This window comes from Dromaius novaehollandiae, chromosome W (assembly GCF_036370855.1).
Source record: "Dromaius novaehollandiae isolate bDroNov1 chromosome W, bDroNov1.hap1, whole genome shotgun sequence".
Classification (NCBI taxonomy): domain Eukaryota; kingdom Metazoa; phylum Chordata; class Aves; order Casuariiformes; family Dromaiidae; genus Dromaius; species Dromaius novaehollandiae.
Genome location: NC_088130.1, coordinates 12,165,977 through 12,186,552, shown reverse-complemented (window position 1 = coordinate 12,186,552; position 20,576 = coordinate 12,165,977). Strand labels below are relative to the sequence as shown.

Genomic DNA, 20,576 nt, shown 5'->3' with positions numbered 1-20,576 from the left:
CCCCACGCCACCCCCCCTCCCCCCGCTCCGTCCTTCCTTCCTCCCTGGCCGCCGGCGCGCACCGTTCTGGGAGCCCAGCGAGGGCTTGCGCCACCGTCCCGCGCCGCGGAGCCGCCCGCAGCCTGCTGAGGCGGCCGCCCGCGCCCGACCCAGCTGCAGCCATGTCCAAGCCGCCCCCTAAGCCGGCCAAGCCAGGTAAGGGAGGGGCGCGGCGGCCCGAGCCGCCGTCCCCCGGCCGCCTGCGCCCCGCCCGGGCCGGCAGCGCGGCTTCGCCGCGGGGCGCGGAGCAGCCCGGCGCCTCCTGGCACGTGGACGGTGCGGGAGCCGGGTCGGGGCTGTCAGAGCCGGCGCAGCCCCCGGCGGGGTGCCGCCGCCATTAACCGCCGTGTCGCTCGGTCGACGCCGGCGTTGGTGGCGCCGCCCCTGGGGAAGGTTCGAGAGCGCCGCCGGGGCCGAGCCGTTACCGGGGCGCCGCGACGAGGTGCCCCAGAGCAGCTCGTTGCGGTTGTCCACCGTAAGGTTTCCGCAGCTCTTCGTCGAAGCCTGCTGCAGCTCCTGCTGCTGCCGGACTCGCCGTGCGTGGCCTTCGAGACCCTGTGGCAGGTGCATGTGTCCATCACCCTTGCTAGAGCCTCTGGGCCTCGCAGTGCGTAAATCTCGGCCCCTGCGCCCGCTTGGCTATGTTTAGCGCAGAGTTGGTTTTCAAAAGTTAGTGAGAATCGAGTATTTTTTCTGAAAAAATATTAAAAATCATTGGAAACTGCACAATTCTATTTTTGGAAGTTGGAAATCATTGGGAGTTGCACAGTTTTTCAAATAAAGTGTTTTCCTTCAGCTAAGGAGGCTAAGGCCTTTCCTCTGCCAAAATTTAAACCACGAGATTTGAGGGTTTGTTTTTTTAAATGAGGAATTGGTCTGGAAAGTGCTGTTGCTGTTTACCATTTTGGCACACCATCCTGCAGTATAAAAGGCTGGGTTCTTACTTCTAGTTAAAGATTCACTTTTAACATAATCAAGTAGATAATCATATTTTGGGAGACATTAACCACCTTATCTGACCACTAAATATGTTCAAATTTCAATATTTTCCTCCCTTAGAATATCCTTGAAATACCTATGTGCTTTAGGAGTACTTAAGTACATGACATAATTGAATATTTTAACTAGCCAGCTTATTTTACAAGTTTTTAATGTGTTTAAAAATCAAGTAATTGCAGACCCAGTTTAGAACAGTTGCTTACTTATCTGCAGAAGTAAAATCTGGTGAAGCTCTGAATGCAGAGTTTCATCCTTGGGTGACTTACCTCTACCCTAAATTTACTAAGCCTCTTTGAAAACAGGGCTTATTTAAAAAGAAATCGAAAAGCACTGATAGAAGCATTGCTGTTCTGGTCTCCCGCTGAAAACCCATACTGAGGAAATCTGTAGGCTTCTCAAAGGTTTTGGTGTGACTTTTAACACCCAAATATGTGAGAAGAATAAATTTTTCCATTGAACTTGATTACTCAGTTCTCTAATCTGCAAAAAGAGGAGTTGGCTTAAGAGAACGATTAAGGAGCTAAAGCCTCAAGTCTTGTTTAACGTGCATCAGCTATGAGGCTAAATCAGGCGTGATGTTTCTGACATTGGGCATCCCTTCCTAGTTTGCTAGGATGCAGTTTTGTGTTAGTTTCATCTGGTAAAATGCAGACTGCTGTCAAAAGGGGAGGTTCCCTGCTCCCTTGCCCTTCCTTTTCCATTGTACTTAGTGACAATGTGACAACTTGGATCAGTGCTCTGATGCTACAGAATTCTTTCAATGTTGTTATTTTTCTATCTAATCAACTTGCTGGTTTACCAGCTTCTGGTTTACCACGTGATTACTAGATGCAGCAAAAAGGATGAGGCAGAAACAAATGGCTGAAGGAGGAAGAGAGTAAGACTTTTTTGGTAGTGGCTCTCATCATATTAAGGGTAATGAGATTCGTTTTGATGAATCTCTCATCTTTGTTTGAATAGAGAATGTCTCATGGAGGCTATTGCATTAATTTTTTTCAAAGGTATTTTAAGGAAGAAACTGTCTTCTAGCCTACTTGAAAATATGTTTGTATTAAGGCATGTGTGTCTGGCTTTTTCTCTGTCTTTGATATCAGTTATCCCTATAATACTGTTATTGTTCTATGAATCTCCTGGGTTATAGACATTAAAGTGTATTAACTTAAAAGACAAGTAGATACAACATAGGGACTGCATCTGTTGAAACAATTCCTACAGCACTATAATGCTCTCTGTAGTGGTAGCTTCCAGACTGCAATTGGTTGAATGTCCTCTCAGTGTATTTGATCAAGCTATGTTAATTTTTCTTCACTGACAGAGATCAGATATAGCATACCAGTCTGCATACGGGTCTATAACCTGTGTCAGGGAACAGCAAACCTGCTTACTTTGCCAGTGAATTGTTAGAATTCAAGAAAGATAGAAGAGAAAACAAGACTTTGGCTACTGTAGTTCTTTAAGTAATGCTGGGGGGGGGGAGGGGAGCGCAGACTAGATAGAAGGAGATATAGCTTGTGGCAGGAAAGCATTTCTAGTGAAATAAATATTCATCCTTTCTAAAACAGTGAGCGTATTCATCAGAGGGGTGTTGGGAGATTACAGTTGGATGGGCAGACAGTCATTTAAAAATGTGGAAAAAGGCATTAAGGGAGAAAATTAAATAATTATTGCATGAAATGCAATTTTCAGTAACAGAGCTTTTTATCTGACAGAAAGCTCTTCACTTCTAATAGTCCTGCCATGATCACCTTCTGTTAGGATTTCAGTTGCAAAGAGATTTTTAACATCTATAAACAGTCATCTAATATATTTGTCAACAGTTGAGCTTGTATCTTGGAGTCTGTGGTTAGGTTCTGAATAAAGGATCGTGGTTGTTTTTAAGGGCTTTTAACAAGCTCCTAGCTTTGCTTTTTGCTGAGGCTGTTTTACTACTCTTGCTTTTTAGCAGTATTTTCTATTTAGTTTTGCTATTGGTGATTCAAATGAGTGGAGTAGGAGTTGAAAATAACTAAACTTTCTTCTATGTCAGCACTATGCAAGTGTAGAGTTTCCCCTCCATCTTTCAATAGCTCTATTGATGTCTCAAACTGCATTGCTCTTTGCAGAGTTCATTAACTTTTTAAACATTCTGTGCCCAATGTTGATCCTATTTACAAAAGTTACTTACTACATTCTTCAAACCTGACAAGCTGTATTGGCTCCTGCTAGTTGTCTCCTTGAACAGCGTTCCCTGTCTGATTGTTATTTAGAACCTTACATAGGCTGCAGCAGCAGCAACTTTTGGAGAGATGATAGTATTATATGAATAGTTAATAACACTTAACCTTAGTTTCATATTCTCCAGAGAGAAGGATTCATTGATCCTAGGGTACAATCAACACAACGTTTTACAAAGAAAACTTGGTACAAGTCTTTGTCTCAAGGAAATTACAATTTAAAGTAATTCCAGTTGAGAAGAAGGGAGGTGGGAGGAAACATAATATATGTAACACAAATGGTTACCTTTGCAGCCACCAGTAGCTTTCACAATTAAAAGTAGGATTCTATATGCGAGTACTTAGTTTGAATCATAGTCAAGTTCATTTCATATTACTGCTTAGGTAAAGTAGGATCTGTGGCAGGCACCATTCACCAGAGCAGGAGTCCTACGTTGAGTCACATGGGAAAGGTCTGAGCAATCAGTAGGCTTGAATTGGGCTTAGGTGATGGTTTTGGTTCCTTCTGTTGTTTCTTCTGTTTCTGTTGGTCAGGGAGGAGTAAACATGAATGTGGGGAGTTATGCTAGAGTCACCAGCTCTAAGGTGGGGGGGTGAGGGGCATCAGAAGAACTGTTAAAAAGCTTGAAGTCCGCTTTCAATATGAATTAAAAACACTTATTTCTGACCTCAAACCTTCCACTTACTGCAAGCTGCTGTGGCCACAAGTAGCCTTTCTACAAGCAAAGGCATCTCGCGTATTTGCAGAAATAAAACCTGTAGTAAGTAGGGGAAGATTTCAGCATCAAACTGGGCAGCTCACAATTCATTTGTGAATAATTTGCAGCAAACATTAAGTGAAGATATTCATGTTCATCTTCTGTGAGGATATTCTTAATTCTGGTTTTCTGAAAACAAATGCTAAACACTCCTTCCACTCTAGGTGCTGACAAATACAGTTCATGACTTTTGGGGGGCTACGCCACTTTATTATCTACAATGGCACCAGTCCACCCTTTGTCTTTTCCAGGTGTCACTACTCAAATTTTCCCAGGCTTTTTCCTTTCTCTCTCTTTCTCTCTCTCTTTTTTTTTTTTTTTTTTGGGGGGGGGGTGGTGCGCTCTCCCCCTTTCCCCTTTGATTTGGATGCCCTATATTCATTTCCCCTTTCTAACAAGTACTACTAAGAAGTGGAAGATGGTTCTCTAACCAGTGGAAACTCTACTTTTTTGTGTTGGTTGTGGCAATGCTTAAATGCTGTATTGTACTCTTGTGTCTCTGTGCAAGATCCTGAGAGCAAAATGCCAAAGTTGAAGTGGCACTCATGTAAAATGTATTTCCACTTTTTTTAATCCCACTGGCCTGGGTGTAAAGCACCTTATTTTCCAGGTTCTAAGAAGCAGGAAAAGCACATTTCAATCGGGTCTTAATGTCCTTTTATTAAAATTGCCGCATCCTCCAAGAGACATGCAGATCATAATGTGAATATATCTGTCCTTACTAAAGCAACCTGTAAGCATATTGCAAATAATTCTGATTTGCAGTTTACTAGTGATACTAGCACTTGACCAAAACTTTGCATCTTCTAGTTGCTGCAGTTACCAGGTTATGTTCTTTCTTTGGAGAGTCTTAGACTGAGAATGAGAAAATGCTCTCTGTGCTTTTGCTACCATACTTTCTGTGAGGTCAGGCGGAAGATAGATGACTCTCTTGCTACAGAGAAAATCATCTGAATGTGTATCAGAATTCATGTTCACAGCTATTCCTTCTGCTCCTCCATCTAGAGAAGATGCAGAAACTAGCATAGGACCTGAAACCTGCAAACTGTCCTTCTCTTCCCGCCTGCAGGCTTATACATTTTTTTCTCTTTTTGGTCAAGTTGTTATAGCTGGGGATTGAAATTAGTTGTTTATAGTCAAGTTTATGCTAGAGAGCGTCCCTGATTCTCAGCTGCTTCTATGCAGCCTCGTGGGGCCAAAAGGGAGGATGGATGGTGACTCTTAGCCCAGGACTAGCTTGACCCCTCACAAATGCTGACAGACCTGAAGTTTTTTAATTTATGTGTAGATAACCATGGGCCATGCAGGATTTCCCACAGCACAGAGATGATCACTTTCTCTGTATTACAGGCACTGATAGTGCTTTGTGACACCCAGGGAGTCTGTTTATCTGATTCTGGTTTTATGGCGCTCTAGAGCTACTAGCTCTGAATATAGCTAATGAAAAGCTGCTGCGTCAGAACCAATATCTGTTCTGCAGAACCTCATTTGTGTTGGAGCGAATGAGATTTGTTTGCATCTGTCCATGGCAGGAGAACCAGGGTGCCAAATTCCAACAAAAGACTTGTGTCAGTTCATTGGGCCCAAGCCTTATTAGCTCCTGGGAACATTAGCTTACTAGCATGTTTATTTCCTTAACTGAAGTAAATGGCTCTCACATCTAGTACACCTTACTTTTGGTTGAGGAAGTAATATAAATTGACCAGCTAATGAAATTGCTTTCCCTCCTCTGTGGCTGCGGAAGTTCAGCCTCACTCAAATGTTTTGGTGGCAAGTTTAGTAGAAGAGGGGTTTTTAATGATAGTGTCTACAATGGCACAGAGAAGCTAGAGTAAAAGAACGGGGTAGGGGGAAGTGGAAAAAAGCCTCACTGAGAGAAACAGTAACTCCTTGTTGAGAAAACACTAAGCACTTATTTGAAAACAACCTTCTATTAATGATACTGCAAGTAAAAATAAACCTCAAAATTGTTAGGAGGAGGCAAAAGGTTTATAATCTTTTGACAAAATTGTCTTTTCTTTTTAACTTTGCATTACAAAGCACAATAGTGATGTTTTTAGTTTAGTAAATATCAGAAGCTGCATTTTTTAACATTTTAATTTTTTAACTTTTTTTAACACTTTTAATTATTTAAATTAGAACCTCAGTTTACTTTTATGCACTTCATTTGCAATTTCGAGGCAAATCAGTTTTAGCTGGGAGAGGGCAATATTAGAAATCTGAGTTGCCCATTTCCTTTCCTGATAAAAGCATTTTATCTTTATTTAAGAAGTCATCCAAAAGAATTCAAAGGGAGCAAGGTCAGTCAAACATGATAAAGGCATTTGTTTTATGTGGCAGCAGAATGTCACTGATTAGAGTGAATCGTTAGTTTGACTCGCTTACCCTGAGGTGTTTTTGAGGAGGGTTTTGTAAATTGTGGGAGTCTGTATGCTAAGATGTATTTGTGTCTGCTTAGTATGCATAAGAAGTTATCTTGTTAGATAGGTGTTCTGCAGATGTTTAATGCAAGTTCCATGAGAAAAGGAAAAGATAGTCTTGTGGCTAAAGCATGGGACTGAAAGCAGAGGGAGTTTATACTTTTCCCTCTGCTTAAAAAGAGATTTATTGTGGAACACTTGATTGCACTGTGCCTCCATTTTCTTTATCTTTTGAAAAGGATACCCCCCCCCCCAGATCAAGCTGAGAACAAAGTCACTAATATTTGTCTAATGCCTTGAAATCTTCAAGTCATGTCTTCTATATTTTAGTTATTTTGTCCTAGAAATACATGGTGGGGGAGGTACAGTCAGTCAACTCTGATAAGTTCAAATCAATGCTAATATATTAGTTCTCCATGACACAGATATCTTGCAAAGTGGTTAGCTGTGGAGAGGGGATAGTAAAGGGGAGCAGGAGAGTATCATCAAGCTCTTTCTGACTTTTTTCTTATTACAAAGGACACTGGCAAACAAAAGCTGTAATTTTCTCTGCATGCCTAGGGATGTGCATTACTAAACAAAAGTAGCTTCTATTCAAGCAATTCTAACTACTCATGTGCCCAGTTAAAGATAATTTGTCAGTATTTGCAGAAAAGGGATTCTAGTTTGATCTGTACTTTGAGTCCTTATATTTTATTATTTTAAATCTTTTAGACTGATTTTTGCATTTAAAAATAAGCTGCAAATTAGTACCACGTCAAGTGCTCAAATCCTATTGTTCTTAGCTCTTAAATGCAGCACTGTATAAATCTGTTTATCAAGAAATATTTGTAAAGATCATTCAGAAGTGCCAGTAAGCAGCAGTGCTCAACTCCCGTATAAATTGCTGTAAAATTAACATGAACCAGACTGGCATCTTATAAATGCAGATCTGTACTTTGTACTTCATCATGGGAAGAGATTTTTAGAACGTGCTATGCCGTGACACCACAGCTTGACATTTGGGGAAGTAATTCTCCATTTCTGTTGTATAGAACTAAAAAAATTCGGCCAATTTGCCTAAGGTTTAAACAACAGTTTAACAATACTTTTATCAGCATAAGTGTTTTTGTTCTTCTTTTCCTCCACTTAAGGGTGTGACAGTTTTAGAAAAATCTGTTGATACAGATGCAATACATTATTACAGAAAACACTCACTACACAGATCTGCATTTCCTAATTTTTCTGTCTTCTGCCATCTTTTCATTTTAATATTTCTTATTCTTCCTTTTTGTTCTCCATTTCCTCTACCCCAGAATTGTACTTGAAAAAAACCTTGAAAATTAGTGAGTGAAGGTTAAAGTTGTCACAATGTATACTGTGCAATTCTATTTTGCATTTTTGTCATCTATTTAGAAAGCTTGGGAGAAGGGAGGGAAGGGAGCTACCCTTTATCACCCAGCCCTTTCTGTCTCCCTTCCTGTTCTGTCATCTCTTGTTCTTTTTCCTCTTTTTAGTTGACTTCCTCCCTGCCTCAGCTGGAACACTTTATTCTGAAGCTCTTAGATCTAGGATACACTACCCTCTACTTTTGTTCATCATCACCATATAGGTAATGAACAAAAATGAGGTTTCATTTTAGTTACTGCCACAGTGCAGGTATTTAGTTTCTAGGACATAGATCTGAGAAGTATTGGACTCTTTATGCCTAAGAAATGAGAGAGAACCAGTAAAGCCAGATTTGAATGTTATAGTGTTACTCAAAAGTAAGGTCCAGAATATAGGCACAGGATGCAGTTATGAATTATAAGAATCATCATATCTACAGTGTCTACGTGCATCTGGCTATTTTAGAAAGCTTCACAGATTAACTTTATGGATAGACTATTATAAACACATAGGCCCAAAAAGCTTAAGATACAGGACTACAGAATGTTTTGCGTAGGAGTTGCACCTTAGTAAATGTATTTTCATAAACACATGCTGTGGCATGGCTCTTGCTCAAGAACATCCAGAGGTATTTGAATACATCTTTCAAGATCCAATTTGAGACTGTTGGATATGCTGCAAAATGACAGACTGGTCAATATGGCAGCTTATGCAGTTGAATACCCTCCCCACTCTTCTCAAGCCTGTCAACTTATATGTATTTAGACTGACATGTAGAGCCCGTAAGTTACCATTCTAAAACAATCACTCTTCTTGTGGGAAGGCTTTTAGATATTAGGGTAACGAAGAGTGCCTACTTACTTGTCACTCGATTCTTCTAGTATAATTTGTGGCTTAATATACTATGCAGGATTCTGTGTAAGCATACAGTTTATTTTACAGTACCAGACTTTGGCAGTAAGTTCACTGGTGCCTCTGAGCAATAGCCTGGTCTAAGTGCATTGTCCAGATGGACTAAATACTGTTTTGATTACAAGTTGATCTATATAACAATGTAAAGTTTACAGTTTAAGGACCTGAAGTACAGTATAGAATATCTACATACTTAAGACTTCAGCTATTTAGAAGTAAACAATACAGAAAAACCATTGAGTCCAGTGGATTTCAGCAGTTCAGCTAATAAAATTATGCAAGATAGTTATTTCTTTTCCTGAGCTCTTATGCTTTCTCCTTTGTATTTTTGAAATACACCTATGTTGGTCAATTTTCTTTATTTATGTTTGTATAGATGCTTCCTTTGCAGTTTATGCAATTAAATTTGTACCTCTCTACATTAAGATTATGTTTTCTGGGCTTGGATGACACTGACAGTCTCTTAAAGCTGCCCTATTAAAACAAACATTGCCCACTTAGTGGAATTGTAAACATTATAGTTTATTTTAAACATCTAAACAGAACAACATATCAGTTGTACATTACATAAATAGGGCTTGGATGACCATTTGCCACTTTTCTTTGAAGTCCAACAATAATTCCTAATTATTAGCCTTAAGTAAGTATGAAAAAATGATGGGGATATTCATCACTTTTATATTTCTTTATTCCTTCCTTAATCCTGTAGTGCTTGACCCATCTGACTCTCTTAATAGAAATATATATAACAGATGTTCAGGTGGCTTTTTGTGTGCTTCAAGCTGTACTTTGCCTGAGATGTCAATGGCTACATAGTGAGCCAGGTGTGCACAAGGGGCAGATTACACTTAGCTGACCATTTGGCTCATTTCCTTCAGAACTTGTGCTGCTGAGTTGAGTATTTTCATCGATACAGGCATACCACAAACTCACTCGAACAGAGTTAACGTTTAAGAAAAGGCGTTCAGTTGGATTTAGGGGCTGTAGGTGCGTGCTGTGGTTAGAAAACATGATATTGGCACTATTTTTCTTTTTTAGGGCAGGTTAAAGTGTTCAGAGCCCTGTATACGTTTGAGCCCAGAACGGTGAGTATGTTTAGATTTTAGGGTTTGGATTTTTTTGTTTGTTTATTTAATCCTGTCTATAATAAAATCTTCCTGAGTTCTGCTTGGTTTGCCCTGTCAGACTTGCTGTACTACAGTTTTGATGCAAAAAGCCTCCAATGTTGATGGATCTCGGTTCTTAAACGTGTCCATAACTGCCTAATATATCACCATTTTCTCCTTCCTCAAGTTCAGCTCTTTCTAAAAGCATCATGTCTTCTTTAGTACCAGTTGCCTGCAATCTAGGATAAGCAGACTCAGTGTGTCCCTCCCCCCTCCCCCTTCTTCCAAAGGCAACAAAGATAATTCAGAATAGAGAGATTTGATGAACTGGGACCAGCCAAAAAGGGAAGAGATTAGCAAACACTAGCTATATTTCACTGCTCTTGTTGCACAGAGCTCTGTGGGAAAGACTACAGCCTTTTTGTTTACCTGTCAGGAGGGTCACAGATCCAAAAAGTTAGCTGTAGTTTGACTTGCCTACCGTATGAAAGACTGTCAGGCAGTTGTCTTCTTCCTGGAGAATTTGAGCTATTGTAATTTTCAAAGAAGAGCTGAAGGTACTCTGCTTTTCCCATGTATGTGTTTTGTCTAGGTACATGCATTCAGAACTTTATTTACTTTTTTTTTTAAAGCCAGATGAACTGTACTTTGAAGAAGGAGATATCATTTACATCTCAGACATGGTGAGTCTGACACATCCCATATAGACAGAATAATTCTGAGATGCAGCATTATCCCTTTAAACTTTTCCCCTTTCTCTCCAGAGTGATACAAATTGGTGGAAAGGAACTTGCAAAGGGAGAACTGGACTAATTCCAAGCAACTATGGTAAGTCTGAAATATTTTCCTTGGTAAGGTCATTCGCAGTGAAAGGAAATTGGTAAATGAAAATTGCTGATATGCTTATTTTCAGAAACTATGATAACAATATTGATGTTTAACTGTCCTCTGCCAGAGTATTTCAAAATACTCAAATTCTGCAATATCAGTCACCACTATATGTTGGCTATGTACAGGCTGTCTGAGGTTTTTATAACCTACAGAGGGACAGCTTGAGTTTGGCAAGTTCATGTTTCTAGGTGTGTAGCAAGAGATGCCTTCAGTCTTGAGGGAATGAATAGATGGGTATACAGGATGATTTTACAGACTGAATGCTAAAGTGATAGCGTTATATTCTTGATGCCCTTACTGGATGTATTCCTGCTTTTAATATCTTCTCATTAGCTGTTTCTCAGCTGTATTCTTTCAGTCTGCATGTTGTCTTTTTTTAAGTAGACCTAATGGTGGACACCACAGCCTTTAATAGCTTTGAGATCAAGAAGTCTGACACAGCAGGGGCTGTCTGTTTACAGAGATAGATAATCAATATTGGAGTTGTTAGGCAAACCTAGAACCAGAGAGGAAGATAAAGCAGATTGTGAGTACTTCTGTAAGCCTCCTTTGACCTTTTCCACTTAAGAAACAGGGTTGTTCTGTTTGCCTGTAGTGGCTCCTTAATGAATGTATTCAGCCACTGAAAGAAAGAAAGGAGGGGGGAGAAAAAAAAAAAAAAGGTTTGCTTGTTAAAGTCACTATGTTAAAACCATCTAACCAGGTAGGTAGAAATAAAGAGTAATAAAACTGCAAAAATTCATATTTGACCTGTTGGGATGAAATAAAAATTGCTTTTTCAGATTCAGCTAAAATCATTTTGGAAACCTATGAGTACAGGCAACCCAGTTGAATTCTTCCAAGTTCTCTCAGGAAATGTAGGCAGAGCAGCAGTGTCATGTGACAGATAGCATCAAAACCACAATATGTCAGTAGCAGTGTGCTTGCTTCACGTCCATCCTTTCCTCACTAGGAAATGTTATGGTAGCAATGATATGATTCCCTGCCCTAACCTATAGTCAGATTAGGTGAGCTGTCTCAGTAGAAATCCATGAATGGAAGGCTACAATGCAGTTTCTTTCCACAAGCTGAAATTTCTCAGTTACTTTTGTGACTGACAGACTGATTGTATTCTAGCCATCTGCCAGAGGTTGTCGTTATTATGCACTGGAAGAATGGTTTACACATGCTCACCTATGCTCTGATTTCTTGCAGATATCGGAGTATGCTATATTTAAAATAAACCCAGCAACTTACTGATTCTGTTTGTATGTTTTCATTGAGATCATTTGGAAAAATTGGCTCTAGAGTGGTTTATTGAAAAATTACCTGAGCCAAAGTTTGCAACTTCCACTTCTGTTTTAGTCTGGTGCTGCACGTTTTGCAAAAACTTTGTATGTGAGCAAAACAGGAGCCTATGCAGATACTACAAATAAAGGGTACTGGGACATAAAAGCAGTGTCTGTACACAACAGCAAGTCAGAGGTGTTCTAGCTGCTACACAGTGCAGCTAGTATACTTGGTTGCATATTTATTGCATACAAGCATGTCTTTTGATTTGGACAAACTGTAAAATCACTCAAAGCCTGCTTCCGCTGCTTGTTAGTCTTAGGACTGCCCAGGTTCAGTCCCATTCCTGTGCTACTTGAAACACTGCACTCTCCTGTGGTCTTCTATAACCTTTTAGGGGAAGATGCAGACAGATTGGAAACTACTGATTTCGTGGTGAGGTCTTGTGCTCCATCTGCTGGACTGGAAGGAGCACATTTGGAAAACAGATATAAATGGAAACGCTGATGAAGCCAGAATCAGTGCTGTCTGCATTAAAAATGCTTATTACTGCTTTTGACAATAATTTTATAAGGACAAAATTATTTTTATGCTTCTGAGACAGTGATATCTGCAGAGATTAATGCTTTCTGCTGTGCCCTAGAAGCACAGCTCAGTATGACTAGAGTGTTCTATTTGTATAATGGCTGTCTGCTCTGCAACCAGCTTCTCCAGTGCTGCTTTAGGATTCTGTTCACTGCACAAATTTTTCTAACCTGAAATACCAGAATATAGCATTTGCATTTTATTTTACTCGTAACTGAAGAGATAAACACGTGAAATCTTGCAATTATAAATCATTATGTGAGCAATACACACCAAAGTGAGAAAAGATCTGGGTAGGTCGTGATAGACTTGAGACTCTTACTTCTGGTGACTGAAGTACTTTATATTTGCCTGCGTTGCATCTGATTATAGTAACACTTTGACCAGAGAAACACACACTCAGATTTTGCCTACCTCCTCTAAAAGCAGAGGGGCAAGGGCTTAGAGAACCCAGTCATCTCAGATTGGATGCTGTCCTACTTGCCTGTACCCGTAGTAGTCACAGGCTTTTACCTAAAAAGAAGTTTAAAAAAGGGAGTTTCCAAGTCACAGCCCCACTTCCAACTGTTCCACAGTGCTGTTCATTTCTTTTTGCTGCTGCAACAGCACTGTGACCAGGAATCTTGCCCTGCTCTTCTCCAATAAAACCTAAAGTTTGCAAGATGAAGAGAATATCTACTAAACTTCAACATTCCCATCACAAAATTCAGTTTTGATTTGCAGACCTCCTGTAACTTTTCTAGGGGAAATGCAAATCTCCGTAAAAATAAATAGGAAGCCTATTGACAGTGAGTGGACTTAATTACTTTTCACAGGCCCCTTAAAAGTAATACACTGATAACTACAGGTGGCACGCTATAGCTTGAAAGCCACTGCACTGCAGAACAATGACCAGCCCCTGTGCGACTGCTCAAAAATAATCTACAAGTGTAGAAAGACAAGGAACAACCAGGATAAAATACTGTCAGATTCTCAGTGGCTTGCAACCTCTGATCAATTTGAGGCTGTTCTTTGAAGTTTTCACAGATTCTTCTCTGAATTTCTTTCCTATACACAGGAAAGGGAAGTGTATCCAACTAGTCCATCACTTGGAAGTCCTCTTCACATTAAAATGGGATATGTACTGTTGGCTGTTCCAGAGCAAAGCAAAGTTTTATTCCCATACAGGTAGTATCAAATATCTGTTCAGTTTCAGAACCGGTTAGAGTTTACTGTCTGTTTCATTTCAGTGGCAGAACAAGCTGAGTCTATTGATAACCCATTGCATGAAGCTGCCAAACGAGGTGAGTTTGGACTTTGGTTGTGTAATGCTAAAGAAAGATTTGTCTGTTTTGTGCCAAAATGCCCTTAATTATATTTAAAATGAAGAGGCATGTTTGTTTTGGCTATCTAGTATCTTGAACAAGTTATCTGGTAAAGTTCTTGAGTTTTCAGAAGCTGAACTTGCGTACAGCCTAAGAGAATTACCACTCTGATTGTATGCACAGCAGAAATGTCTTATATCATCCAGTCAGCTCTACAGAGGCCTAAAGGTCCTATGGGAGTGGAAGATGATGTTTGGTATCACTTGGACTGGTTGTTTTATGAGTTAAGTGTTGCTGCTAAACGCGCTTTTTCCTCATAAGTTCATAGAAGGAGCATGGCAGTCAGAGAGAGAACTAAGTGGCCTTAATGGTTCTGTTAATTTTTCAGAGAAAAAGTCAGTAAAACAGAATTTCTTTTTTAGGCAACCTAAGCTGGTTGAGAGAGTGTTTGGATAACAGAGTTGGGGTCAATGGCTTAGACAAAGCTGGAAACACAGCTCTGTACTGGGCATGCCATGGAGGGCATAAAGGTATGAGAAAAATCATTTGAAGTGACCGTTCTCTGATTTTCTTGACTTGCTGGTTAAACAGACTGCTAAAATTGCAGTACTAAATAATAAACCTAGGATTGTTCTATGTCATTCTAATTTTCTGAAAGAAAAGTTAAAGCCAGATGGGAGGTTCAGATGCGTCAAGTGTTGTGTTTTGCTGCTGTTGATGTTAAAGCAGCCATTCTAATCAGTGTGACAATTAGAGTGGGAGGAAGGACAGACCAAAAAATGTTGGGTTTTGAGGGTATGGTATGCCTTAATATTTCCTTGTGATTGGGTTTTTTGGTTTTGTTTGTTCAATGCTGTCTTGTTGTAATAGATTTTTGTTAGCTGATTGGATCTTTCCTTTGTTGAATCTTAAATAAGATTATACTATGAATGCAAAAAGGCATATTTTGTTTCCACTAAGTTTTCCTTTTATTTTTTTCATGTTCCCTGTAGATATAGTGGATGTTCTGTTTACCCAGCCAAACCTAGAGCTAAACCAGCAGGTAGGACTCTTACACTAGAGATGTGATGTTATTCATTCTTGGTGCAAGCTGAAAGGTTTTTGCTGTATTTTAATCCTGTTGCTTTTCCCTCTAACTCCACAGAACAAATTGGGAGACACAGCTTTGCATGCTGCTGCATGGAAGGGTTATGCAGATATTGTAGAGGTGCTGCTGGCAAAGGGTAATCTTCACCAAGATTTCAACAATCTGTGTGGCAGACTAGCTTCCTGAATGTTTATTAATATGTATTTTTTAACTGTTTTCCTATAACCTAGGTACAATCCCTAGCTAACTCACCTGCCTGACTTTGTAAGCCTTGCAGAAAATTCTGGCAGTTGTCTGGAAAGTAGATTTCGGACCTGCTCAAGATAAATATCAGCCTGCTTGGCAGACAAAATGTGGCACTTAACCGCAGAACAGCAGAGAGATCTACTTCCTGGAAAGGGAGAGCAGCCAATGAGCTCCCTAGCCAACTGTAGCATATGGAAGAACATCTATAGCCTTTAGTCTGCTTCATATCGGTCCACAGATGAGCATTACTCTGGTCTGTTTTACCCATACTACTGAAACTCATATGATAATACCATCAAGAAGTAGCTAAGACTAGCTGAGTGATTCATGATGGAAATTTTCTATTATAAAGGGGCAAGAACAGATCTGAAAAACAATGAGAAGAAACTGGCTTTAGACATGGCGACCAATGCAGCTTGTGCTTCCCTGCTTAAGAAAAAAAGTGCAGGTATTTCTGATTTTTGTTCTTCTGATACATTTCTCCCTTTTTAGAGGACAGTTAATGTTTCAGCCAAGTATCAGTGTGTTGATAGCCATAAAAACCAGTCTGGAGCTACGTAGACTAAAAGTTGTGTTTGGAAGAAGGGGTTAAGTAGCAGTTCAGCAGAGGTATGATAGAGGTCTGTGGTTCATCACATTCAATGTTGAGGACGCCACACAAAATACCTTCTTATGTCAGCAAGAGGCAAAGGTGTTCAGAAGATGTGCAAATAATAGTGGAAAGGGGAGGAAATGGAAGCAGGGCTCTTTGGAGTGGTAGGATGGAAGGAAAGCAAGGATGAAAACTTCCTGTAGGAGCAGTGCACTGCTAGGGGCAGGACATGAGAGTGAAAGTCTGTGATATGTTCCACCTGTCTGTTTCTCCAAACTGAGCCAACATAACAGGAGCTCTTCTTTTATCTATGTCTCACTCCTGTTTTCCTTTTTTATTCCTATATCTTCCTGCTTGACTGAGAAACAGAAATAAAATGGAAAAAGCTTTCAGCTATTTATCAAAACAGTCTCACTGCCTCCCACGTTCGTCTCTCCTAATAGCACAGTAGCTGTGTAGAGGAGTTGGGCAGGTACAAGTCTGTCTTTAGAAGTTGAACAAAGACTGAATTGTTCAGGATCACATAGGAATTGTTTCCTTTAACCTTCAGAAGGCTGAAATTGGGGTAGAAGCCCTCGGTGAATTACACATGAGAAATGACTTAAAGATACAGGCAGAGTTACAACTGATATTGGTGGCATATGCAGTCTAGTAACCGTATTGCAGGGTTAGCATGGAACATGAGAACAGAGGGAATGCTAACGTGTGGGTGATAGGAGGTTATGGGAATAACATGGTGGAATAGCTGGCAGTCCCTTTAGAGGGCCAAGAAGAGGGGTTGCAGGAAAAATACTGTCCAGCTTTTTGGTAGAAGTAGTATCAGGGATTGCCAGAAGGCCTTGACAAATTATTTCCCTCTGTTTTGACTCTGAAGAAAGCAGCTGTGACTAATGACAGTTTCCTTTGTTTGCATATTTTTTCCTGATATTAGTTAATTCCTATTAGGAGCACTTTTTATTTCATCTTCTCCTGTCAATTATAGTCACCTGGTACTAGAACATTCTCTGTCTAATGTCCCTATTAATTATATTAATGTTTCATTTTCTGACTCTGGGGAGGTTATCTTTTATTTGTGGTGCATTTGCTTCACTCCATCTAAATTATTTTTGTTTCACAGCTGACGAATTTTTCATCCATAGTCACTTCACCTATTACCAGGTTCTGATACTCTGACACACTGTCTTTTCTTGTTTGCCTTGGTGTAGTGTTCTCAGTTTTCACTGCAATTTCAATATTAGTTTTCTTGCTTGGTATTCTCTCTTAATTTTGTCTTCTATAATTTCTGTGACACTATTAAGCTGTGTACTTTCCTTGTATTTTCTTGGTCATCTGCATTCATTTCTCTTTTCCATGTCTGTTGATTGATACCACATTTCAGTATTTCCCATGTCTGTCAGTAAAATGATCTTTCCTTTTCAAAGATTTAGTCCTATTTCAGAAGTCTTCCTGTTCCCAATTTCAAATCTGTTCCTATTTAGCTATTGCTTCTGCATAATCCTTCTGTAAAAATATTTTATTTGCTCTGAAGAAACTTACTTTACAACCACTTAAATATAGTTCTGTTTTATGCATGTAAGCACTTATTCACAGGTAATGACTGCTAAGGTACCTTCTAAAAAGGAAAGAGTTCTTGGAAATGCTGTCATAGAAATGCAAAAAGATTGTCATTTGTGCTTCTGAGGGAGGGAAGAAGTATTATATGGAAGCAATACAATTTGTCCTTTCCTGAAGTATGGTCCCTTGAGCACAGAGGTTCACAATTTCTTCCCTTTGTTTTCTTCCATCCTTAGACTTTTATCAAAACAGTTCAGTGGGTCAGTTTTAAATTTACTCACTTTTCTTCCAGAAATCTAGGGTAAGGTAGTTAGCATGTTTCTGAATTATGTCAGTCTTGTCATGTTTGTACCTGATATTTTTAATATACTATTGCAAGACTATGACTGACTAGGATCTGATGGTCCCTTGCTCCCAATAGTACAACATAATACACAATACAATGTACCTATTATACATTATAATATACTAAATAATTCATGAGCAACTACTCTGGCCCTTTATAGTTAAGGAGTTCAGCCCCTTTGAAGATCTGTAGGAAAGCAATCACCTGTCACAAAAAGCCTTTCCTGTGTATCTTTGTACAATCCGAAAGATAAATGTACCTCTCCTGGCAATACTACAAACCTGGAGGAAGATACTTTAGTACTCCTGTCTTCTGTTGTCATCTTTTGATAGCATAAGCTCATAGGTAAATCTCAAAAACCTTTTTTCAGGAAAAAAGCTAGGCAAGGAAGTGGGGAGAAGAGAGAATATATGGAGTATGTCTGATTTTAAGCAGAGAATGACGGCCAGCTAAGCACTCATAAGTAAACCAACTCACCGATCCTTTCCTTTGCAGTTTAAAGGTACTATATACAGAAAAGAGAATTAAATATTCCAGCTTTGCTGCACATCTTTCAGGGAGCCAGGAGATGGCTCCTGGAGGTCACTGAGGAGAAGTAGAACAGCAGTAAACTTACTTTTACTGTGCTTTCCCCTTCAGACTAAGTCACATGATTACTGGCCTAGCCCTGCCTTTGAGATGCAGATTTTCAGCCCCAGCACTTGTGTATCTTAGCCCTAGCATCCCTAAACAATACAGGAATCTAGGTTTCTCAGATGGTGGTTTGCAAGCATTGCAAATGTGAGGCTTTGTATGATTTTTATCCCAGATTAAGAGAATGCTTTGTTTCTTTCCAGATATAGTGCGAACATTAAGTAATGCAGAGGAATACCTTGACGATGAAGACTCCGATTAGCTTTTTTTTTTTTTTTCATTCTGTCTTAAGAACTATAACCTCTGTTGCCTATGTCATTCCCAAATCATATCTTTGCTACTGTAAAAATATCTTAGAGTATCTCAGTCTTCCGGTATAGCATATAAAAGTGAAATCATCCTTTCCAAAGGAAGAACCTTCATGTGTGCCAGAAGATGCCACATTTTAAGTCAGAGTTCCTTTGGAATCATTGAATAGAGGAAGAGTAGCATCCCCTAAGAGAGGGGCCTTCCTGCTCTTTTCTGTTGAATGGGCAAAGGACAGAGTCTTCCAAACCCACAGTCTGCATCTCAGGCCTTCCCAGCAAGTGCCTTGTTCCTGGATTACACTCAAACCTAAAGATCCCTCTGGGATAGCAGGACACCATTGTTAGCATTACCCATCTCCCTTGGTATAGGTTCCTGTAAGCAGATAAAATAATATTGGCAGAGTCAGTACTAGCTGACAGATGTGAACAGAGATGCTGCTATAGAAAGTGACCACCTTTTGCCCGCATGGAGCCAGAAAGACAATGAAGGGTTTAGGGGGTTTGAATTCCCACCCCTGTTGCCCTCAGTGTATGGGGTAGAATGACATGATCTGTCCCTGGATGTCTTCCCTACTGCTATGGGACCAATCCTGAAATGTTAGCTCAGGTGAAATGCTTGATGAAGTCAATTCTGCTTGAGGAATGTACTTAATTTTGGACTCTGACTTATTTTGCTTTTTGAAGTGCATTTATGTTGAAACTATTAGCAGGGAAAGGAAGACAGAATATTTTTCTATTTATCCTGCCTAAAATTTTTTTTACTGTCTCTTGCTTTTATTTTTTTAAGTGTTCCTGTATTTTATCCTAAATTACCTCAAAGCTTAAGTGTTTTTGAAGGAATAGGGAAGGTGTATATTGAATATACCACAGGTATCTTCAGAAGAGATGTCCTAATCTGAATAAACATTTTTAAAATGTGTGGTTTCTTCCCATGAATTAAAGCTAATAAATAAAGCTTACTTCTAAGCTTCCTTGCAGAGTTGAAAACCAAGAACTTTGTTCAGATTGCTCAAACTGCAGCCAAAGATTATACTTTATTGAGGGATACTGTGCTGGTAAGAGATCTTACAAGTATTTATGTACGTACTCATTTTCAAATTTTATTGTTAACTTCCTTATTAGCAACTTTGACAGATTCAATCCAACGATCCTTAGTGTGTGATAATTAAAGGGGGGGAAAAAATCAGCTGTTGCAAAAAGATATGTGAAAATCACAGTTAGTATTTTGGAGAATAAGAATGGTATAGACCCCTCTAACTTACAAAATCTGATCCAGTATATTTTTAGAAGTAGTATTTTTATTATTCTGGAAAGAATTAAAGATAAAGACTTTCAAGTGAACACTTACCAAAGGCGACAGTATTGGATTGACTGGAACTGTGCAAGATTGAGGCATTGTACAAATCTGCATCATCTGCAGCTGATCTCTTCTACTGTTAGGGGCTCAGTCCTGCAAGAAGAGTTTGAACAGTCATAACACTTAAACAGTTTTGAAATGAAGTGTTAATCCTATTGAATGAGTGTTTTGGTCTCATGAAATACTGTGGTCACTTGAACAGTGCTATTTTGTTTATTTTGTGTGAACCAAAAATGCAAATCCTAGAGGGGAAGAAAAAAGGCTTTCTCCCAGCTCTCATTAGAACAATTGTTAAGCATGACTCATAATAGTCAGAGACTGTCCTGCTTCACGTTTTATCGGCCAGTTATTTTTACCACAGCCAGGCCACATGTTATGCTGAATGCTGTTGATTAACATAGTGTAATTTAAGGACTTGTAAGTAGAGGCTAGAGAAGCAGACACGTTTGTGTGTCTGTTATGGGATTCTCCTTCTTGCATAAAGGAAGCTCATAGGGTTAAAATTCTTCAGCCTCACAGGACCTGGAGAGAATGACCCTTCCCCCAAAATGCCATTTTCTCACCAAAATTTGGAGGCAGAGTTTGCATT

General features: G+C 39.6%; 1 protein-coding gene across 1 annotated transcript; it reads left to right on the top strand.

Annotated features, from left to right (window-relative positions):
- The first annotated feature begins 19 nt into the window (after window positions 1-19).
- On the top strand, window positions 20-19,549 carry LOC112983252 (osteoclast-stimulating factor 1). The gene is made up of 10 exons (XM_064500810.1): window positions 20-195; window positions 9,748-9,794; window positions 10,448-10,498; window positions 10,580-10,643; window positions 13,790-13,843; window positions 14,287-14,394; window positions 14,857-14,906; window positions 15,009-15,087; window positions 15,550-15,645; window positions 18,526-19,549. The coding sequence occupies exons 1-10, from the start codon at window positions 162-164 to the stop codon at window positions 18,582-18,584; spliced, it is 642 nt and encodes a 213-aa protein (XP_064356880.1). The 5' UTR covers window positions 20-161; the 3' UTR covers window positions 18,585-19,549.
- Window positions 19,550-20,576: the final 1,027 nt, after the last annotated feature.